The sequence below is a fragment of the Abrus precatorius genome, unplaced genomic scaffold, assembly GCF_003935025.1.
Source record: "Abrus precatorius isolate BTA unplaced genomic scaffold, Abrus_2018 Scaffold10, whole genome shotgun sequence".
NCBI lineage: Eukaryota > Viridiplantae > Streptophyta > Magnoliopsida > Fabales > Fabaceae > Abrus > Abrus precatorius.
In genome coordinates, this window is record NW_020874292.1 from 29,427,676 (window position 1) to 29,452,906 (window position 25,231).

The 25,231-nt window shown below is 30.4% G+C and overlaps 2 protein-coding genes and 1 pseudogene across 2 annotated transcripts; 2 read left to right on the forward strand and 1 right to left on the reverse strand.

The window, feature by feature from the left end:
* The first annotated feature begins 117 nt into the window (after window positions 1-117).
* Window positions 118-4,543, forward strand: LOC113852218 (wall-associated receptor kinase-like 10). Its single transcript, XM_027482457.1, has 3 exons — window positions 118-991; window positions 1,166-1,222; window positions 3,351-4,543. Exons 1-3 carry the CDS (start codon window positions 118-120, stop codon window positions 4,541-4,543), a joined length of 2,124 nt encoding a protein of 707 aa, XP_027338258.1.
* Window positions 4,544-7,924: 3,381 nt separating this feature from the next.
* Window positions 7,925-11,349, forward strand: LOC113852219 (annotated as a pseudogene).
* A 2,359-nt stretch (window positions 11,350-13,708) lies between these two features.
* LOC113852559 lies at window positions 13,709-24,757 on the reverse strand. The gene is made up of 14 exons (XM_027482872.1): window positions 24,617-24,757; window positions 24,468-24,529; window positions 24,276-24,387; window positions 23,857-23,939; window positions 21,064-21,129; window positions 20,292-20,392; window positions 19,498-19,616; window positions 18,208-18,248; window positions 16,709-16,797; window positions 16,325-16,502; window positions 16,132-16,248; window positions 15,448-15,492; window positions 14,230-14,358; window positions 13,709-13,883 (listed from the first exon to the last, which is right to left on the reverse strand). The coding sequence occupies exons 1-14, from the start codon at window positions 24,669-24,671 to the stop codon at window positions 13,749-13,751; spliced, it is 1,332 nt and encodes a 443-aa protein (XP_027338673.1). The 5' UTR covers window positions 24,672-24,757; the 3' UTR covers window positions 13,709-13,748.
* Window positions 24,758-25,231: the final 474 nt, after the last annotated feature.

The following is a 25,231-nucleotide window of genomic DNA, read 5'->3' on the forward strand; positions in this document are numbered from 1 at the left end:
TGATCAATGATATTTATGATGGTGTAAGAACGGAGAGCATAAATATGATCCTTCCTCTAACTTGGAAGCACAACACACCCAAGGGCGAAGGCTCTTCAAATCACTCCTTTAGCCACAATGGTTCTGAAATTCGCATTTCACATAACCATGATGATAACCTTATGGCCCATACATCTACAGGCATCTGCGCAGGATTCAACCATAACAAAAGATGGGTGTGACCCGACATGTGGAGGTGTTGAAATCCCTTACCCGTTTGGAATCAAATACCCCAAATGCTACGTAGACACGTGGTTTGAAATAGAATGCAGAAACACCAGTTCCGGAGATGAGAGACCTTACATCAAGTCTATAGATATGGAGGTGACAGCCATTGATGTCTCTAACAGCAGGGCTGTGATAAAGAATCCAATTTATAGTAAGAATTGCGGAAAAGAAAAAGGTTTGGCAGTCAAAAACCTGGGAGAAGGCGCTTTCGTGTATTCCCAGGATTACAACAAATTTATGGCCGCAGGTTGCAATAACATTGTTGTTTTGCATTCAGAAGGGTCAGAAGTGAGTGGTTGTGCATCCATCTGTGAAGACAACAAAGATGATGTTTTTGACATCTTCCTTGAAAGCGTTGAATGCCACGGCAAATACTGTTGCGAGAGTACCCTGCCTTCTTATCTTTCAGTGTTTAACGCAACAATTGAAGGTTTGGGTAAGAGCAATGAGTGCGGTTACGCATTGATTGTACAAGATTTTCACAAAGGGGATGCGTTTCTTTATAACTACAGTGAGAGTGAACTAAAGCATTTGAATGAAGTTCCTGCGGTTCTTGAGTGGGAGATTCCGTACATTTCCATCTCGGAACTCATTTTAGATACAGATATAAATGCTGATTGTTCGACCACTAATATTACCTCTACGCAGCACACATATTCAGGTATGAGATGTGAGTGCTTTTATGGCTACCATGGCAATCCCTACATTGTTGGAGGCTGTAAAGGTACGCCATGCTGCTTCCTGTTTGGCTGTCACCACTAAAAAAATTTATTTAATTTCTTCAAAAATTTACAATTTTGTAAAAATACTTTAGACAAACATTTTCATTTTATTGTATTTTTAAATTAATCAATAGACGTTTTGTCAGTTATATTTAACTTTATTCTTAACATTTCAGCTGTGGTTTCGTTCGCCCCTAGCGTAATGAAAGGTCACCCAAATTGGATTATAATAGGTATGCTTTAATATAATTTCTTTTAATTAAAAATATTATTCATTTTTTACACATTACATTCAAATTGTTCTCTTAAAAGGATTTACAAAATCGCGTATTATTTTTTGCTTCTCTTCTCTCAAATTTTAAACTTATATTATTGTAATAAAATATTCAGGTGGTAGGTTGAATCCATGAAATTTAAATCTTTTAGAACCTGTTAGATTTTAACAAACATTTTCTATTTTTAGAAATAGAAATGATTAAAAATATGTTTGATTTAACTATTTTCAATAATAAATTTCTTTATTTATTATATAAAATTTAAAATTAACCGTTAATATTTTATTAATAAATAAATTTTATAATAAAAAATTTACAATATATATCCTTACTAATGCTAATTATATTGCATTGTTTATTTAACATATTTAAATATATCATTATTCAGCTTAAGCTTCAAAAATAATATAAATATAACTATAATTTAGACCATTTGTGATGTATAAGATTTTTTAATATAAATTTATTAATCATGTATATATTCATTAATTTTAATAAAAATAGGTTTAAAATTTTCTTAAAATTGAATACTCTTCTTAATTTTATCTAATTAAATTATTAATATTTTAATAATACATAGGTATGCTTTTACACTCTAAAAATTATTATTAAAATATAAATGTATTAAAGTTTTTAAATAGCAACTACAAGTGTAATAATAAAAAATAAAAAGGGTATATATATTTTTAAAATTTATTTATTATTATATAAATAAAATATATAAAAATTATGAAAATAGTATAATATATATAAATATTTGTTTTAATATTTTAAAATAAAAAAATTATCAATTTAGAATGATAAGGATAAGAAACCTTATCACTATTAAGAAGATAAAGAAAAACAAATATAAAAAAGAAATAGCAAAAAAAAATAAAATTGCTCACAACACTTGGAAAGACAAAAACAAGAAAAATACACATTTAAGGAAAAAAGGAAATACTAATAAAGGTGTGAGTCAATGAGTATAATATATCTAAATAAAATTAGATAATATTTACAATAATCTTATCGCATTTTTTTTAAATTTTTAAATTTTTTTAAGAAAAAATTGGAAATATGTTTTTATTTATTTTTAAATTAAAATTAAATTTAAAAAATCTAACTAAACATATCTTTTTCTTCTATTTTTTCAATAGAAACATAAAATAAGCAAACCCAACCGGTTCCATGTTCCATTGTCAAATGTACGGTACACATTCTTCATCACATGAAAGTTAAACCCACGATAATAAAGAAACTTGTCCCTTCAATTAGGTAGGGAAAAATTGGAGGATCACCCCAACTCAAGTTTCATATACTCTTTAAAGCAAAGGAAATATTATCACATATAATAATAACATAAGATTCTCAAGAGTTCTCTTACTCAAACATTAAAATAATTTCATATAATAATAAAAAAAAATGTTAGAATGATTCGGTTGATAATACATATAATATTAGAATGATGGATCATATACTATGTACGAGTAAATTAGTATAAACTTATAATTCTTATATCAATAGTTCAACGGATATCAAACAAAATATATAGTTATGCATAACGATGACAATTTTTAAGTGAATTTGGAAATTTATTTGGGTATTGTTCCGTTTGGAATCTTAAAATTAGAATTTTATACTACGAGTATGAGAACAGTACAGGGTTAACACTTCTCCAGGTTATACCTTTTGTCATTGTTTAATTAAGTTCCTTGTCCATGGTTCGTTCAATTTAAAATACTTTGTCATCCAATTAAACAATATTTTTCTACACTCTATATTTTGCCAATGCATGTTTTAATCAGGATTATTAAATAAAATGGAACTATATTTGCATAAATCTCAACTGCAACTCTGCTAATTCGTGTTGCACTTTTTTCAGACTATTTATGTGCTATTTTTAGGTGTTGCAAGTAAATTTATGAAATATTATCGAATATTACTAAAATAAAAATCTAATTTTGAATATTAAATAGCATTAACAACACAAAAAAATTACACCTAAGATCCTATATTTTTTAAATATTGTGAGATGTTTAAATTTCTGTTTTAATAGGGCTTGAACTTATTTTAATGTATGTGTATGTATGTGCTAAATGTGTAGGGGTTTCTTTAAGCTTCGGATCCATCAGTTTATTCCTTGGTCTATGGAAATTATATAAAGTTGGGAGAAAAAAGATGATAAAGAAACGAAGAGAAAAGTTCTTCAAACAAAATGGAGGATTATTATTAAAACAAAGATTGTCTTCTGATGAAGTTACCGTCGACAAAGTCAAACTTTTCAAGTTAAAGGATATAGAGAAGGCCACTGACCAATTTAATATGAACAGGGTAATTGGCAAAGGAGGCCAAGGTACTGTTTATAAGGGCATGCTAATAGATGGAAAAATTGTTGCAGTGAAAAAGCTTAAAGTCAAAGGAAAAGTTGAAGAATTCATCAACGAATTTTCCATTCTTTCACAAATTAACCATAGAAATGTGGTTAAGTTGTTAGGATGTTGTTTGGAAACTAAAATTCCTTTGCTTGTTTATGAGTTCATTCCAAATGGTAACCTTTTCGAGTATTTACATGATCAACAAAATGAGCCAATGACATGGGATATGCGTTTAAGAATTGCCACTGAAGTTGCTGGAGCTCTATTTTACTTGCACTCAGCTGCTTCTCAACCCATATATCATAGAGACATCAAATCAACAAATATACTGTTGGATGAAAAGTACAGGGCAAAAGTTGCTGACTTTGGTACATCAAGAATGGTTTCTGTTGAAGCTACCCACCTCACTACAGCAGTTCAAGGTACTTTCGGATACTTAGATCCTGAATATTTTCGTACTAGTCAATTTACAGATAAAAGTGATGTTTATAGCTTTGGAGTAGTTCTTGTTGAACTTTTAACAAGGCAAAAGCCAATATCCTACTTGGGACCTGAGGAAGCTAGAGGTTTAGCTTCATATTTCACTCTTTGTATAGAAGAAAATCGTTTGTTTGATATTATTGATGAAAGAGTTAGGAAGGAAGGGAAGAAAGAACATATCCTTACAGTTGTCGCTGTAGCTAGTAGATGTTTAGAGGTTAATGGAAGAAAACGACCAACAATGAAAGAAGTCACATTGGAATTAGAAAGTGTTCGAAAATTAGAAAAGATGTCTAGTGCACAAGAAAATCAGGAAGAATACGAGTTTGGTGAAATTGAATACTCCCAAGCATGGATTGCATCTTCTCCTACCTCCAATACAGGATCAACTCTAGAATGCAAAACATCGACCTCAGAAGTTATGCCTATTTTTATCGAATGATTGTTAAATTTTCTTAATCCTAACCTTTTATAATAGTGACAGTTGCTTTAATCTCTCTCTTTTCTTTTGTGATCTTTTGAATGACACTAATGGTGACTATGTAAACACATCACTGATGCTTCACATCCAAACTAAACATCTATACACAATGCAATTCATTGGCTTAAAGGTGGGCGAATGATGTTACAAGATCCATATCCAAATAATTGCATCGTATGCAAACTTCACAATCGCACGCAATAATTCCAGGTTATTTCCTGCGTTAAACGCACCAGTTCATCCCTTAAATAATGAACATTAACTAACGGTGTGTTTGTTTTTAGAGAAATAAGAAAAATTGAAATTGTAAGGGATGTAATGTTGTATTTCTTTAGATTTAGACTCTGATTGAAAAAACTGGCCAAAAATAAGTTAATCGAAAGTTTATAATTTAAAATTTATAATTATTTTATTCAGTTAAAATTATTTGATAAAATTGTCTATATAACTGGCTAAAATATTAAGGATAAAAATGAAAATAATTATTGAAAGTTAGTTTTTTAATAGTTTATTGAAGTTATTTGAAATAGCTTTTAAAGTTAATTTTTAAACGATATAAGGTTCATTCATTTATTTTATTTGTCAAACAATTTGGTTAAATTTTTGAAAAAAAATAAAGCTCAAGTGTTTAAAAAATATAATATAAACATAAACATGTTAATAAAATATTAAAAGTATATAACAGTAAAAATATTTAAACTCTCTAATTAATATAATAATTTGCACAACTACAAGATAATTTAAATTTAAAATTTAAGATGATTAATCTATTATTTAGATTTCTAATCAATTAATTGAGTTTAATAAATTTAATATTTTTAAATACTCTTATTTATTTTGTTACTTTTTATAATCATAAAGATAAGATATAGATAAAAAGTTTTTCTATCATTGTATAATAATTAGGTAGTAATAATAATTAATTAGATAATTAGTAATTACTTTAACACAATTGAATAAAATTGAATTAAAAATAGGTAATTACAATAAGAACCAATAATCAAGCATTCATCTATATGAATCTATTCTATGATTTCTCTGTTTTTTATTTTTTCTTCAATTTTAAATTTTATTTTAATATTCTATAGTAGTAAATGTTTGCAATACAGTCTTCGTAGAAATAATAGTGTGAGAATTTAAACCGTTCTCTTTTGTTATGCATTCGTTATTCATTGAAAACTTTTTGAAAAGTTAAAATATGCAACAATATTTAATAATTAATTAACAAAATTTGTTATTTTTATAAATAATTATATATGTATAAATAATAAATTTATTCATTTTAATTTAAAAATGATATGTTTATGTATTATTCATGTGTATAACCTCATAAGTAAAAAAATATTATTTTAACAATTTAGAGCATTTAAAAAATATAATTAAATATTTACATGTTAATAAAATAATAAAAGTGTGTTTTTTAAGAACAGCAAAAATAATTAAATTCTCTAATAAATTAATATAATAGTTACATACTAAATCAATTAAAATTTAATATTATTTTTTAAATTTTTAAACTTTGACCCTCCACTAATTTTAAAACTAAATTTGTTATAATTATTTAGACCAAAGGCCATGAGAGAGAAGTTGAGAATTGCAAATTTTGAAAAGGAAAAATAATTAAAAACGATGGAGTTTACAATTCCTAACAGAGAAAGATTGTTTTCTCAATAAACTAAAGATGAGTAAATATTGTTGACAATTTTGAGTAAGAGTATTTCAAATAATAGATTAAGTATTATAGATTTTATAAATATAAATATTTATGAAAGTTTGTATAAAATAATAAGAAATTTTTTATAAATTTACACACATATATTCATAGAAAATTAAAAAAATTATATAAAGTAATAATAAAAAAAACATTACAAAGAAATAGTGAGTAATTAACATGCAATGTTTAACTAATTTTAATATTAAAACTTTATGTGATTAAAATTCAATTAAACTAAGCTTGTAAATAATTTTTTATAAAAAAATATTTATTTATAAATTAAAAAAATTTAATTTTCTCAAATTTTAAAATTTAATATACAAATTAATTTCACTTGTTATTGATCTATCAATATGATTTTCCTGTTAACCTCTTAACAAAATATTGACATGACTGGCCTATTATATAGTCAACAAAGTAGTTATTAACATGGTCCACGTATCTGTTATTATCCAGTGTTTCATCACTGTTCACCTTCTGTTAAATCAATCATAACCGTTGGATTTATTTTAAATATATTTAAACGGTGAGGATCATGTACTCGTCAGTGAAAAGTGGGACACCATATGAAACCGAAATTGCAAGATAATTAAAGGTCTAAATGAAACAAGTCGCCAGAAGTCTTCCTATCCTAACACAGTACACTCCAAATAATTTTCACTTAAAAATAAATAAAAATTATTAAATATTAAGATAATTCTTGTTAATATATTTTTTGTTTAACAAAAATTAAACTGTTAATAAAAAAATTTATAATCTATACTAATAAATAATATAACATATTCACCATCTGTATTTATTATTATATTTATTATTATAATACATCATATTGTTAATAAAAGTTTCAACTATCTATATTGATAGTATAATTTATATTTAAAAAAAGAAAAGTCAGTGCCGACAATTTATCTTTTAGTCATTGGTCAAGCTTGAGTTTCCATAAAAGACAGCGCCAAGAAATTGCTTATAGATAAATGAGTGCCGAGGAGAGAAAAAAAAACAGGGAGCATAAATAATCGTGCCTTTTTATTTATTTCTTTCTACCATATTTTCTATTTATCTTATTTTATTTAGGAGGAATAAATATGTAATATATTAAAATTAATAAAAAATACTTATATATTCTAAATTTTTATTATATTTTATAAATATCTATAATATTAAATTAATGTCATAAAATTTGTAAAATATTTTTTTTAAGATAAAACTTAAGCATAATGCTACAAGCATGATTAGTTATATTTTAATTAAAATTACAATTTTACATTAATTATATATGCTGACTTTTAATATTAAAGTATTGATATTTAGTATTAATTTTATTATATAATTTATTAAGGTAAAATTTAAATTTTGATTAAAAAATAACACAAATTAAACTTATAGCACTGCACTAAAATTTAATATTTAGAATCTTATTTCATATTTATCTTGCAAAATATAGGTTCCAAATAAAATTGTTGTTAATATTTTCTCTAGCTAGCAAACAAATGGGAATGGCGCATTATTCAAATTACTTGTGTGAATGAGCAACTGCCACGTCTTCCAGGTACAAATAAAGTTTGAGTTGACTGAGTGTGAAATCAAAGTGTTGTAAAAGAGAGTGCAGAATAATGGTACAAGAAGGGATCATAAATGTCTAACTGAGAAGCACACCACACCCTAACTAGCCTCTTCCAATCACTCCTTTAGCCACAATGGTTCTGCAATTTGCATTTCACATAATCATCATGACAACATTATGGCCCATGTATCTGCATGCATCTGCACAGCATTCACTCATAACAAAAGATGGGTGTAAACCCAAATGTGGAGGTGTTGAAATCCCTTACCCGTTTGGAATGAAAGATTCCAAATGCTACGTAGACACGTGGTTTGAAATAGAATGCAGAAACAGCACTTCCGGAGATGAGACACCTTATCTCAAGTCTCTAGATATGGAGGTGAAAGGCATTTATGTCTCTAAAGGCCAGGTTGTGGTAAAGAATCCAATTTACCGTAAGAATTGCGGAAAAAATGAAGTTTGGCCAGGCAAAAACCTGGGCAAAGGCCCTTTCGTGTATTCCCAGGATTACAACAAATTTATGGCCTTCGGTTGCAACAACATTGCTTTTCTGCATTCAAATGGGTCTGAAGTTAGTGGTTGTGTGTCTATCTGTGACAGCAAAAGATGATATCACCGACATGTACCTTGAAACCGAATGCAACGGCAAGTACTGTTGCGAGACTACTCTGCCCTCTCATCTATCAGAATTTAACGCAACAATTGAAGGTTTGGGTAAGAAGAACGAGTGCGGTTACGCATTCATAGTACAAGATTTTCAGAAATTGTATGGATTACGACATCATAGCATTGGGAGTGAGCTAGAACGTTTAAATGACTTTCCTGCGGTTCTTGAGTGGGAGATTCCGTACAATTCGACCCTCAAATTGAGAGCAGACGCAGATATAATAAATGGTCTCTGTTATGACACAAATGTTACCTCTTCTTCTCAGCGCACACACTCATCAGGTAAGAGATGTAGTTGCAGATATGACTTTGATGGCAATCCCTACATTGCTGGAGGCTGCACAGGTATGCTATGCTTCCTGTTCTTCATAAATTTACCTTTTTAATCCCCCTTTTCCTTTTTCCATAAACTTTAATATCAAGTTTTAAATTAAACTGTTTGATATTTTTAAATAAAATTTAAAAATACAAAGTGAATCAAAATATAATTTTTTTTATCACATTGTATGAAGCAAGTTAAACTTACCTATTAAGTAAATAACAAAATATTAATAAATTATTGATAAAATCATATAAAAATAGAATACAAATTTTAAGAGACTTATCTAAAATCATAAAAGTAAATAGCCAAATAAAAAATAATTAAAAAAAAAACTAAACTCTTATTTAAGTCTATTTTCAAATTAATTTTTTTTAAAAGATAATTAAGTATATAGTTTAAGTTCAAGTTTGTGTGAATAATTATTAACTCTCTAAGCTAATTCTTAATATTTCAGCTCCGCCCATCATCGACGGCATCGGATATGGAAAGATTTCAGTCAAAATAGGTATGCATAAGTATATTTTTAATTAAAAATTTTATTATTACTATTATTTATATATTGCATGAAAATTTATTCTCTTAAAATGATATGCAAATGACATGTATTATTATTTGCTTCTCTTCTCTCAAATTTAAATTATTGTAAATGAAATATTCATGACTGCACCCATTCTACATCATACCAATTAAAGAATAAACCGATGATAACAGTGAAAAACTTGGGAGGATCACTCCAACTCAAGTTTCACATACTCCTTAAAGTGAAGGGAATACACACTCAAGAAATAATCTAACTTAAACATTACAGTAATTACATATAACAGCAAAAACAATAAATGTTAGGCATATTTTGTAGATAAGTAATTAAAAATTAATATTTTTTTATTAAAAAATATTTATCACTTTAAGAATATAAATTATTATATTTTTAATAAAAATTTGTTATTTTCAAATATTTAAACTTTAGTAACGAGAATTAAAAATTGAATAATTAAAAATCTCTTTAACAATAAAAATAATCTAAAATTTTTCTAACGCATGATTAATGAAAATTATTAAAAATATAACAGAATTATGTTTGCATAAATTCTCAATTACAAATTTGTAAATTTGCGTCTATATGCTCACATCTTTTATAAGACTATGAGGTGTTCTGATTGATATTTAAAGTCATAACCAAGACTACAAGGTATTTTAATGGATGCATGAACTTGTTTTTATGTAAGTATGTGCTAAATGTGGAGGAGTTTTTTCAAGCGTCGGATCCATCATTTTTCTCCTTGGTCTATGGCAGCTATATAGAGTTGTGAGAAAAAAGATACTAAATAAACAGAGAGAAAAGTTCTTCAAACAAAATGGAGGATTACTGTTAAAACAAAGATTGTCTTCAGGTGAAGTTAATGTTGACAAGGTCAAACTTTTCAGCTTAAAGGATTTAGAGAAAGCCACTGACCATTTTAATATAAATAGAGTACTTGGCAAAGGAGGCCAAGGTACTGTTTACAAGGGCATGCTAGTAGATGGAAAAATTGTTGCAGTGAAAAAGTTTAGAGTCCAAGGAAAAGTTGAAGAATTCATCAATGAATTTGTCATTCTTTCACAAATTAACCATAGAAATGTGGTTAAGTTGTTAGGAAGTTGTTTGGAAACTGAAATTCCTTTGCTTGTTTATGAATTCATTCCAAATGGTAACCTTTTTGAATATTTACATGATCAACAAAATGAGCCAATGACATGGGATATGCGTTTAAGAATTGCCACTGAAGTTGCTGGAGCTCTATTTTATTTACATTCTGCTGCTTCTCAACCCATTTATCATAGAGACATCAAATCAACAAATATATTGTTGGATGAAAAGTATAAGGCAAAAGTTGCTGACTTTGGTACAGCAAGAATGATTTCTATTGAAGCTACCCACCTCACCACAGTAGTTCAAGGTACTTTTGGATACTTGGATCCTGAATATTTTCATACTAGTCAGTTTACAGAGAAAAGTGATGTTTATAGCTTTGGAGTAGTTCTTGTTGAACTTTTAACAAGGCAAAAACCAATATCATCCTCAGGACCTGAGGAAGCTAGAAGTTTAGCTTCATATTTCACTCTTTGTGTAGAAGAAAATCGTTTGTTTGATATTATTGATGAAAAAGTTAAGAAGGAAGGGGAGGAAGAACATATTATTGTAGTTGCCAATCTTGCAAGTAGATGCTTAAACTTGAATGGAAAAAAAAGGCCAACTATGAAAGAAGTTACACTGGAATTGGAAGGTATACAAAAATCAGAAAAGAAGTCTAATGCACAAGAACACTATGAAGAACTTGAGCTTGATGGTATTAAAGACTACTACCAATCTTGGACTGAGTATTCTATTACAAATTCAAGGCAAACTTTAGCTGATGAAACATCAACCTCAGAGGTTATGCCTATTGTTATAAAATAATTGGTGAATTTTCTTCATTCTGTTACCATGTGTATGTGTAAAATAAACCCATTTTGATCAGAAATATGGACGTATGTACCTTTCAAAAGTATAATTATGTCAAGTATAATCATGGCCATGGTATGATACAAACTTGTTTTAAAAAGCTACCGGTGCAGGTATCTTACAACCACTAAAAATAGTCAATATTGATTCTTGAAAAATAACTGAGGGTCACTCTTTTGATCATAACTTGAAAAATTGTCTTGAAGTTTTTTATTTTTAATTTGCTTCATATGAAAATAGGCCAACGAATGGTCATTTGCTTAAAACAGGAACAAATGAAGTTGTGATTGTTTGAAGTCAGCTTCTCAAAATCTAGTTGCTAATTTATTAGCCAAAAATGTTAATACACTCTTTTTAATAAATTATTAATCATTGAATAAATTTTATTAAAAACTAAAAAAGTACATAAAAAATATTAATTTAAGAGTGAAAAAGAATTAAACTTACATAATTTTTGTAATTTTTTATAAATTTTAACAAATAGTTAAGAATGTGTTAGAAAGAATGTTGCTAAGATTCTTCTTTATTAACACATATAACTGAGGGATTAATATAAAAGCAAAAACCTGCCAGCCAATTAAAATGACTTTCTGATCAATTAGAATGGTCTTGATTTGCAATTTGTATTTGAATGTTCCTAATTGATTTCGACCTTGATCAAATGAATTAGAAGTGGCCTGCAACAATTGTGAACTGTCATAAATTAATGACTAGGTATCATTTAAATTCATTTTAAACTTCTTCAATAGGCTTTAAAACTTGGCATGTTAAAGCATTTACAGCTCGTGATCATTTGATTTCATGGTCTAATGATTAAAATCATATTTAAAGCTCTCATTTGCAAAAATTTTCTATCCTTTTATTCTTCAACTTGTATTTTTCACTTTTTAAGAAATTAAATCTTTATTTTATCTTGTAATCCTTGTGAGGCTATGGTCTCTCTCAAGGCTAATAAACTAAGGGTGCAGTATCCCTTGTTGTAGAGTGAAAATTATAAGAGGATAAGGTAACCCCCCGAGATTGAGACTCAAGCACTTAAGTGAGGTATACCAAAACGTGAAAAATAATTTAATTTTGTGGAGGATTTTGGAAACCTACTGAAGCTTGGCATATATAATGCAAAAATTTTTAGGATATAACTTAAAAATTGTATCTAGGTCATAAATGATTGAAGACTGCGTTAAGATAAAACTTTGAGTTTATTCCCTTTTCTCTACACTTCCTAATTTCTATATTTGGTGCTTATATATATATATAGTCATACTCATTATAGGCTAAATTTTTTATATGATAATTAAAGATGACAATGGATAAACATATGTAGGATTTTGCAGGATTCGTCTTACATTAAAAAAAAACTCACGTGGATAATAGTTGTAATGGGCGTATTCATTGCATACTCATGCATTTCAATTAAATTGTGGTATCCCATTATGCATTACTATAATAGTCATACATGAATATGTTAAACGAATACGAGTAAAGTACTATGATTTCCATATCTACAAAATCTTGCAAGTAATTTACTCATTTCTTAGACCCTCACTTATTTGATGGGTAAAAATCTTATCAATTATAAGTATTTTAATGCATACTCATTCAATCCAAATCTGACAGCTATCTTTATAGTATATGCAGAGTTGAACACCCATTTCTGCTTCTTTATTTTTATTTTTTTTTGGGTTAACCATATCTGTCTGTTTAGCACATGCTCGTCCATAATGAACAGTTGGCTGCCATCAGTTTCACGTTAGTCGTTTTTTCAAAATTTAGATGAGCCCAAGATCATATTCTCTCAGCTTGTGGCACTCCACCATGGTTGCATGTTAGGTAAACCAATTGCTTAACAAACTTCCTCCTATCGCACTTCCGTCATTGTTTTTCCACAGGTATCCTTCCCTTCTTTTTTAATGGGTTCAGTTGAGTTCATCGCCTCTTCTTTTTTTCATTTTTTTCCCCTTTTAAATACACATTTCTTTTTGGATATACACATTCAGGGAGCCTAACTGAATTATTCCATTCACTCTTTTTGGCTAAGTTCTCTCTTAACACCTTAAAACTTATTGTTTGATAGCTACAACTTGCAGAGTGTAGTACAAAGAACAAATACGACACCACAACGAACTTTACAAATCGCGGTATTCTAAAAGATCCATAAAAATGTTCTCTTTCAATTAAATTAAACAATTTCTGGGGCTTCAGAGAGGAGGCCCACGTGAACAAGGCAAATTGCCCATCGACACAATATACGATCACGTTTTTTAAAAAAAAAAAATTTGAAAAAAAAAAAAACATCAAATTTATCCTCCAAGCCTCAGAGACCATGAAATGATGATCTACATGTAACTTCAATAATATAATCTCAACAAAACGCCCGTGACACTTGTGATGTTAAGTACTTGTATTGAATACGATTATCTACTTAACATTGTGTGTAGGGACACTCAGATAAAATTTGGTATTCTTGAAGTCATCCAAGAGTGGGTTGTATCCGTCCTTGGTTCTCGTTTTGGTGGGCAAACCAAACTCCTCCATGAAAGATGATGTTTCCAGCTACATCAAATATAAACTATTAAGCTAGAGTACATAAAATAGCTAAGAATTTGAAACAGAGCACATCTGGCAATTTCTCATCAAACATTCCAAAACAAATGTCGATGACTCTTATCTATAGTTTTTTAGTTATTTATATTATGGAAAACAATTTTTAAAGATTTTAATTTTTTATAAAAGACTATTATTTTTTATATGTTGTGTTTATATATAAACTTTGAAAACATTCAACAAGGAGATGAAAAATAGAATTTCATATGCTGTCATGGAACCTCCAACCTCTCATTTGCGGCCTTGGGTGCAGTGATATTAAAACAATCTTTGATAAAATAATCACTGAATTTACCGTAATTGTTCTCCTTTTCTTTCCTTTTTTTGATGAATGATCACTGAGAGGTTTCAGCCACCCAGAACAATAATGATCCATTTGTTCCAAAAGCCAAAAGTCCGTAGGAAAAAAGATATCGGCGTCACCCTGCAAAACATAAACACACAAGCTTTAGTACAACCGTGTGGTGTGGTTTTGGTTCTGGAAGAAATTATTTCATGACAGGATCATCACTTACATAAGACAGAATGCAAAATTAGTTTTGTACTCCCATGAAGTAACTAAAATAATGATTGAGCTTAAAAGTTTCTTGTTGCCAATGAATGCAACAAAGCTCCGGAAATAATTAATCAGGATGCTTAACAATTACAATTCTGAACTTCTGAATCACTTGTGATTAGTAAAAGGCAGGCCAATATTTCAATCATGAGGGCTATGTTAAAACAGCACTGCATCTTGCAGGATAATTATATGAAAACAATAAATCTAGTACTCTGAATAAAATTATTATTGGATTGCAATTTACATTATAGCAAGCCATGTTTACTCCCAAGGGACTCAACACCCTTTTAAGTTGATTAAGAAATATATTTTAGTAATTTAGATCGTTCTTACCACTTGTCATTTGATTTTTAGGTTGTGCTTGACAAAAGGCTGAGTTAACACCAATAAATTACTTTAGCATGCAAATTTTGACTAGAGAAAATTTATTCCCTCAGAGTAGAGTTATGCATTGAAGCAGTTCCTGGGTTGTTTGAACAGAATTTTTAGCACTGATAAATAAATGGATCAGGCATCTTAGTTGTTCTTCTAAGCCACTTTGGTTTGCTGTTATATAATTTCTTATCCTCCTGTACTTTTACCTCTAACGTCTTTTTAATGTTATTTTTTTTATCAAAAGCACCAAAACAAACAAAGATCCTGGGTCATACAGTCCATATTATCAAACAAATGTCACAAGAATTATGCCAGAAATATTTATTCAATAAAAAGTAATGAATTTAAAACTCCCAGTAAGTTCAAATTGCTAATGCTCAACAGCTTCTGTAGCCATTATGGTTTACTAATACTAAATCATTAATGTTTCAGCATAATTTATCACATTATTCTTCAAACATCATGTTAAATTTAAGCAAGATTGTTTCAAGCTACAAATACAGTATTTGCTAACCATGAGAAGCAGAGTGAAAACAAGGAAAATGAATTGAAAAGGAAAGAAGCTATTGCAAACCGAACCTTTGCCTGCATATAATTATCATAATCTGAACTGCTCCCATCTTTCTGCAATTCATAAGGAAAACCCAAGACTATGAATACAAATTAGAAACTTCAGTTTGATTTGTAAAGCGAAGAAACAAAAAGGATTTCTACAGATGATAACAAATTAGGATCTCTGTATACACATCTTTCAAATCGTTGACACAATCCATTAGGCAGAATATGCAGAAGCTGGGTTACCAATACATATTAAGTTTACAATATAAATATCCCTGCACAGGCTAATACATTATAGAAATAGCTTACCCATAACAAGGTACAGTATTGATATTAACAAGGGAAAAAATGGTTTTGGAAACTTAACAGTATCATGTACTCTCATTCTGATTACTACATTGTTATAGTGGTTAACATAATCAAATTACATTGATATAGCTGCTTTTACGCACTAAAGATTATATGAGCCACATAGAAAAGAATGATGACAAGATCATTAAAGTGGCAGATCCTCACAACTAGTGAACATTGCTTCTCATTTCTCAATCATATCACATGTACAGAGTATAAATAATGATCTTAATACACAAAGCAAATGGATAGAGACTCCATTCTTAGGACTACTGCATGAAAACTTCACGCTAAAGTTTGAGATGAGAAAGCAGACAACTGATGTATTGTTCAAGAAAAGTAATGAGAATATACTTTAGTTGAAACCAATGGAGCTCTTTCACCAGGTATCTTCACATCTGGTAGGTAGCTGAAATCAGAAGCAATCAAAGACATCTTTGGTAGCACCTCATGGAGAACCTCAAGTAATTTCTGGAAAAGTGAAGTTATTATAAATGCAAGAATCAAGTTATAAATCAGACTTAAGGAAGAATTAAGAGACTCTTACCAAGCAACCAGTTGGCAGCCAACATCTACGCGGTTTTGGATAAACCTTAGACCAAATGCTTTTCAGTGTAGATACTGCAGTGCTTTGAGGTGTTTTGGTTTTATCCAAGTCCATTATCTCAACACAACGTGTAATAAGTGAGTCTTGCAACGGCTTGTATAACTCGCTGACTGTTTCTCTATTAAAGGTAGGAAGTGGTTCGTGATTTGTAATTCTCATTTAGGTTGTATTAAAGAGGCCACAGAATTATGTTATGATTCAGCAATCACTTAAATGCAAACATCCTTTTGTGTGTGTTAACTACTACTTAATGAAGCACTAGAATACATGTCATGGCATATGCAGCAACAGTACGATCTGCATCCACACAAAGCAGAAACTAACCGGCCATGTTGCCTCTCAACCCAGACTTCCATCCATGGGGAAGTTTGATTCTCTGCATAGATAAGATCATGTGGAAGATTATCAAGTACCTACAAGAAATAGATAAATTGGTGTGAAATATCTATATTATTATTATTATTATTATTATTATCACAAAATATAACATTAACAAGAGGAAAAACAGGTAGAAGATCATTTCTAGTCTGCAACATTTAATACTTAGGTTCTTAACAAATTGCACACAATTGATCAACAATCTTTTATGATGCATCTGTAATGATGATGCCAGATGCCCAAATGCCATATCTTAGCTGGTAAGGGGGAACTGCCAACACACGTGTTTAGTGCCTGAAACTCTGTCAAAAGGAACCAGATTGACCTTTGAGAACCGGCTGGTCAGGTTCCTAATGGTGACCATTATCATACAAGTGCAAAGTGAAGCAGCTCTTGATCTTTGACCACACTTGATTGCCTGAATCCTTGTTGAAGACCATTTCACTACAGCAGTTCGGAGTGCAGCAATAGTAGCCAACAGCCACAACACTATCTTACAGGCAGTCCAATTCCCTAACCTCACACAATGTGAAGCACCAAATTAGGGGCCTTTAGGTTCATTGACACCTACAAACTAATTTAGGGATTTGAAATCACTATGAAAGTCAAGCATAGCATAAAGTTGTACACAGCAGCTCGCTCTGTTGAAACAAATTTAGGGCATACTCTAACTATGTTGCACCATTTTCATATTAATTTGACACTTCTAACCTTGCTTTGGCCTTTGACACTTTAATTAGTCCTGCATGTAGCTTTGTATTTCATAACTCCATTTCCCATACAGCTCAGTGACAAGTCCTCAAACAGTTTCACACAACGCTTCTTCTCCTTCAACCAATAAGGTTTAGTCCCAGTATATCTATAACAGTAGTTTCTGTACTTGACCTTTTTCATTCTGTGCTCTTCTTTCTGGGGGTGTTCATAGGTCACTTCTGTAGCATGACTTGGTAATAACTACTGCTTAATATGTTCTTACTGCTAGGCTCTAATAAATTAGTCAATCTTGATCTTTTTTTCCTCTAGTGCCATGTTATGTAATTTCTGACCGTGGTTACCTGCATTTTTTTTTTTGGGTACTGTTACATATACAGACCCAGTCCCTCTCACTATGGTATGGCCATGACAATCTTAAAGCAGTTCTTCCTCTTCAATGGTAAAGCCAACTGATGATATATTGATATAGGATGGCCATGGAATAGTTTGAAGAAATGACAGATAATAAAAACAATAAGTCTGTTACATGTCAAGTTTTTCCATTGCAGCTACTCAACAATCCACTATGCCACTACCATTAATTATTTTCTTGGTAGGTGAGTTCTCAGTACAAGATCCATGTCAAGGAATTTGTTTTCTTGGAATTTTAAATAAAAACAAGTTTAGGTCATATTTTTACTGGGAAAAATATTTGACCTGGAAGAAAAAACACTCTCATTTATCGAACACACCTCAAGCATTATTACCCAACATGGTTGTTGCTCCACATTCCCTGTAAAGATGGGAACAACGATATTAGCATTTCATTAACATATCTTTGACACACTACATAGAAGTTTCCATATATCACCAAAATAGGAGGTCTGAAGTTTACAAAATTTAACTTTTACAGGCAAAATAAGTATACAATTGAGCCTCATTTACCATAACAATATTATCAACCAATAAAAGGCAATTGGAGTGAACAGCGATATATCGAGCTTGTCTAGTATCTAAAACAGAAAGTGCATCATGACCCATTCAATTTACCAATACTCGCCATCTCTTTGCCTCCTCCACTACCCCAAGAAAAATCAGAAGTCAAGCCCCTTGTATACAAATTAAACATTGTAGAAAAAAAACAAGGAAGCACTGAACGTGAATGATTACAATTTAAGCATCCTCTGTCATATATAAGGGTATACAGTTATTATATATATGGGTCAAGAGCTTTATTCATATTCATAACTATTATATTGCATTTGAATAACATTTATTTTCTTTAAATAATATATTATCTTGCAAGCAAAATGGATAATTTATTAATCACCATACATTTACCGGTGACGCATGGGTCACATACTAGTAATAATAAAAATGGAGACCCAGTGCATGAGGTTGTCGCCTAGTACAGTTTGGGAAGGACAAACATGTCTCGCAAGGAAAGGAGCTACTTCTAATATTTTAACCTGTGACCTTTAGGTCACAAGGCAACAACAACCTTACCATTGCCCAAGGCTCACCTAAGTAATGACTAATGATAATAATGATACATATAAATATTACAATATTTAATACAACAATGAAGTGAAAAACAGAAAAGAAATAGAAAATGATGGAATGGTAAGTTAGATTACTTGACTGACACGTGAAAATGTCACCAAATTGCAAAGAAAAATTCCCATTATATTATATTTGACTTTTGCAAATACATCTAGATTATGACCCCTAAAATTCAAGACTAAGCAAATTAAGTACAGCTGTCCAAATGAAAGACTAGACCGTAGAGGGGCTTTCAACTTGCAAATAGGTTTGTCAAAAAGAATCTTAGATGGGTAGATGGCTTGGAGAGATTGCACATTATAAGCAAAAATTTATTGCCTTCCACCAAACCTTTCTTTGTAGTATTATTTTGTTTACAACCTATGTTAGTAGGTGACCAATGGCCCCACTAAATGAAAGCTCAACCTTTAGATTCTTGCTTACTTTCAGAAACCACAACAAAATTTATGTAACACCACTTAATTAATATAGCAGCCTACCCCATCCACTCCGGTCAGCAGCATCACGACATTCTACCCTGAACTTTGGTATATGGCTTCGCACTTCACCAACAGTTTCTCTTTGCACCTCAGCAAGTGAAGGACTAATCTCAACTGAGCTGTAGTTAAAAACAGGATATTAACTAGGATGTGAATCATAAAAAGGTAAGTACACAAGACAAATTTACTAAAGTAAATGTACTCCAATTTAATTTATCAAGAGTAATAAATAGGATACTCATAACACTGATGGACAACAACTTCAAAATTCAAACATTAATAAGATACAACACCATAATTTTAATCATATACACAAAACACTGAGGAGAGAGCAGTATGAGATCTACAATACATTTGTATTGTTAAGTACTGATGCCCAAATATATGATTTGACCATATACAGAAGTTTTCACTTTCAAATGGAAATGTCAGGATTCAAGAAGGAACCCTTAAGGTTTGGAGAGAGCATCAGAAATTGAAAAAAATAATTTACAAGAAAATTACCCCCAGAATCAGTCCAAACCCTTCTGTCTGAATTGGCTGAGAATGGAAAGGAATCAAGTAAAATCAAAAGGGACACAGATAGGTAGTTCACACTTTCTCTATTATTCATATTTCATAATTCATATCTCAATGAGTGTGAAAGTCCCAAATAATAGAAAGAGCCTATAAGTTACTAATGGAAGAATTATGCAATGCAAAAGATATCTTAACAAAAGAGTTAAAATCAGCTCTAACATTATAATCTGATTTTGTGATAATGTATATATGATATCAACTGTGAAGGCACGTACATGTAAGTCATACTGTTATAAACTTTTGCAGGAGCATTCAACATTATGTAATCCATTATACCCTTGGCACAAGTTCCTGATCCACCACCAATTTCATATATCTGATTGCAAATTAGAGGATAGTATCAACTACAGATCGAAGTAATAAAAAGTAACAGTCAGTGTAAACAAGATACATTTCTTATGCTTACTAAATTTATAACAAAACAAAAATATGGGGTTTACGACAGAAAAAATATTAAACAAACTGTAGATAGAAAACAGGCATGAAACGTACTTATATGGAACTGAAACAATATCTAATTAAGAGTTTATGTGCAGATTAGCAGCATAATGCAGGTCCCTCACAGTCCAGCTCCAGCTGCTGGAAAAGAAAGACATTTCTGTGGGCTCTTAATAGTAGATTGGCCAGAAATATAGGGAATAATGATCAGTGCAGTTTTGGTAAGGCTCCAAAGAGAAGTTGTGTGGATTGAAGAACAACTAGCACACCTTTATTGAATGTGTCTTAAACTATAAATTGTCCCTGGTTCTTAAGCAACGGTTTAGAGCATAGATATTTCAGCACTAACAATGAGCTAAAAGATTTATTCATCTCTTCTTTTAAAAATAACTCTTCCTTTTCCTTTCTGTCCGAAGATTTTATTCAAACCAAAGTTAACAAAAAGGCATAAACTCAAAAAACAAAATGCATCTGTGCAAAAACAAGTACATCAGACTCCTAATAACATCTGTCCCATGATCATATGCAAAAAGATTGCAATGCACTTACTTTTAGAGGAACAGAGAAGTTTGCAGTGCGCATGATGGCTTCAGCAATAGCATGAGCATACCAAGGCTACAAAAATAAAAAATAAAATAAACATAAAAGAGCTAAAACACTATATAGCATCAATATATATGACTGAAAAGTTCAGAATAAATATATTGTTTAAAATTCTACAACTATTTCAAGCACCAGAAATTCATTTCATTATATTTTGATATACCCAAGAAAATACATATAAAAATTCTGAAAAATTGCATACCAAAGTTCTCATGTCCAATATGTGCCTGACTTTGCATTTAGACTCCAATGATCAATTCCACCCTAGAAAAAGGATAAACTTGAATATCCCAAGGTATACTGTCCCACAAATTCTTTAAATCAAAAGAAAAATAAGATATTTTAATATTTCTGTTTCAATCAAAGAAAATCTTATCAATGTAGTTTTCTAATAAACAGAAAAAAAAAAATGCATTATATCGTATTTCAAAAGTCATAGTTATGCATTATATCAATTAAGACGCACTAGCAGTTTTTGGCCTAATGTGGGTTCCAGTCACCTAATCTTCTTAGCCAAAAGTCTTTTAAGAATAACTACACTATTCCCCACTAATATCTATTTTAAAAAATAGGGCAAGCAACAAACTCATAAGTGACCCAAGCTGAAGTTCATGAACCATAACAATGAGAATCAACAAGATAAAATTAGTGTCAAATGAATTTGAATAGAATTAGGTACATATCTTCTGTTGTTAATATCAATGCAATACACATGGCTGATGTTCCACATCAGTCCACATAGATGATGGCATTCTGAACACTGTAGTGATAAAGCATTTTTAGGTTCAAGAATACTTTTTATTATATTGAAACTCCCTTTCTACATGGTTCAAAATTCAATCTTTTAGGTCCTAATCAAAGTTATCAATTTCAAACAGTGGCAAGTGGCCAACATAAAAAAAATGCTATAGTGAGATAGTGCACAGCAGGATAACCACTACATAGAAATTTTATATACAAATTAAAAGATCTATACTATACATATAAATGCTCATTTTTAATAAAATAAAAATCCATGACATATTCATAATTAAAATTCAAAAGTCATAGCTCTTGAGCAAAACAAACAAGTAAATAACAATAAGAGTAAAAAATTCCTCAAAGCAATGCTTTTCTTTGGGGCAAAAATGTTTTTTTTATTCAACTTCACTCTAGCACCGCTGTATCATTGCTACAGCCACTATTGCAGCCGTTATTTAAAAGTGTTCCACTATTCAAATTTTGTAGTGGTTTATGGCCACTTTAATATCCCACTATTGATAACTATGGTCCTCATTATTCATTTATTGAAGAAAAGCACAAAGCATTGGGCTGCTTGTGCTTCAAGCATGTTATATGAGGAACAACTGATTGTATCAGGAATTGTATTAGGGGAAAAATTCACTAGTCCAACTTAATTGTGCTAAAACACCTGTGAGGCCTTTTTGTTTTCAGTAAAGGGTAGCTCAATATCAAATCTAAAATAAACTCAAATGTCATCTTAAATTTGGATGAAGATCTAATTTAACCTCAAAAGGTAACTCTTAAGGTGAGAATTGTTTTTAACTTTCACAAATTCTACTTTAGCTATATTTGTGGTCGTGAAACTTCAACACACTATCATACACTTATGATTGGGCATTTAGAGCATAAAGAATGTGTCAAAGTCCTATATCGACTACAAAATATAACTAATATAAAACTTATAAAGGCTAAAGTAATATTTACCTTATGAGCTAACTTTTTGGGTTGAGTTAAACTCAAGTCCAAATTTAATATGATATCAACACACTATCATACACTTATGATTGGACATTTAGAGCATAAAGAATGTGTCAAAGTCCTATATCGACTACAAAATATAATTAAAATAAAACTTATAAAGGCTAAAGTAATATTTACCTTATCAGCTAACTTTTTGGGTTGAGTTAAACTCAAGTTCAAATTTAATATGGTATCAACACACTAGCATCTAGAAAGCCTAATATTAAAGATCAAATTGTTGATAAGATGAGTCTTGCCTTATTTAAGATACTGCTGCAACGTTCCAAAAAATATTATAATTATTTAGTATTATTAAGATTCAGAAGTTATTAATTGAATTAATATGTTAGGTCAATTCCAGGGGAATTTAGTAATTTTATCACTCCTTGCTTGCAGGCTATGTATTCAAGCTTGAGATTCTGTTCTTTGGAGGCCATTGGATCTTATTTCAATGTTCAACTCTTCTTTGTGGGTTCATAATTATTGAGAGTCTAACTGAGACTTGCTCCTTCTTGTTTGTGTGACATGTAGGTTAATTATTCTTCTCAATTTCAACTTGGTTTTCATTAATGTTATGGTTATAACCTACAAATATCTCATTCTCTCCCCGGACAGGACAAAAAAAATACCATTCTCTTGACAGTCTAGTTGATCTATACCCAAACTGACACTAGATGCATCCATCTTAACCCCTAACCCACCCACCCCCCAAATTTGCAAGTATAGCTCACAGCCCTGAAACCAACACCAATTGATCCTCTTCAACCCAATTTCTATTTTTTGCAGCTCCCTCTAGACCAAAAAAGTTGAGCTTGACCACAATTATAGCTCTTGAAGATTGAACATTCATGTAAGTTAGAAATTCTAATTGATTAAATAAACTGTTTAAAAAATAACAATTTTCTCCTTAACAAACTGAGAACTGTTAAAATGACATTGAGTCATATTATTCTACATATTGGTGACTATAAAATCTTTATCCTATAGAGATTGTACCTTAAAAAGCTCCACTGGTGTAAACCATGATATGTCATTCTGCTTGTAAATAGTATCCAAGTATTTCATATAAGCTTTTCGGCCTGCAATGTGTCACCATCCTACTACATTAGAACAAACCATTAAAAATTTATAATTACAAGCAATGTTAAATTGAGTTTTTCAACTTCTTAGACAGACAAGTATTTAAACTGAATCGATAATAGTTTGGGAATTTTAAAAAGCTTCATGCTTTGCATTTAATCCAGAGAATTCATAAAAGGCTGGTTGAACTGAAATAATCCAGAAGCAGAATATTGAAAAGCCAATTTCCCAAAATTAATGATTTGTAAGTTGTAACCAACAGTCAATATCGTTTCTCAATATACATATGGTTATCGATTATTGATAAATAAAATAAGAAATGCAGAGAAGATGACCTTGAAGTTGATTGAATTTAATAGAATTGGGAAGAACTCCAACGGAGCGCGATCTTTGGGAGAAGTAGCCATGTAACGGATGGTAGAGTGCAGAATGAATAAAATCCCGAACCTGTTTGAGAATTGAATTGATGGAACATTAGAGACACATACATACATCGCTCAGAATTCCAAAGAGAATGGATCGCTTACCAGAACGGGCTTATCGCCGACAATGTTGGTGGAGTAGAGAGCTTCGTGTGGAGGAGCACACACTTGATTCGGAACGCCAAAGAGAAACGCAGTTAGATTGGTGAGAACACAAACACACACACACACACACACACACACACACAGAGTACCTTTGGAGGCGAGAGAAATGAGAGGAAGAGTGCGAGTGCGAGTGCAAGAAAACATGGTTCAGTTGAAGAAGGTTCAGAGCTCAACAGCACAAGGCACGTTTGCTCTTAAACCCTTTGCTCTGCTCCTCACTACCCAAGGGTTTTGTTTTGCCGTCGGGGATGGGTTAATACCCTCTTAAGTTGGCCTTCGGATATTCATTTTATCAATTTTGTTTCTAGTTTATATATGGTTTATGTCGAATATTATAAAATTCAGGATTTTGCTAGTTTAAATATTTAAAAATAATAATTTTTTTATGAAAAATATTTTTATTATATTAAAGTTACAAAGATATAATATATATATATATATTTATAATAGATTATACTCCTTAAAGATGTTTATTATGTGTTTTATCTTACTTTTAAAAAATATATTATTCTTCAGTGAAATTAAAATTATATTTTAATTTTTAATATAAATAAATTTCTTAACCAGGGTCAACAATTATTAACATAACTCTATAAAAATTTACCTTTTGTCATACCTTTTAGTATTACTAGAGATTTTAAAACATATCATTGATTTATTATAAAAAGTAGAGTAAATTTTTCAATATCTTTATTGTGAACTTT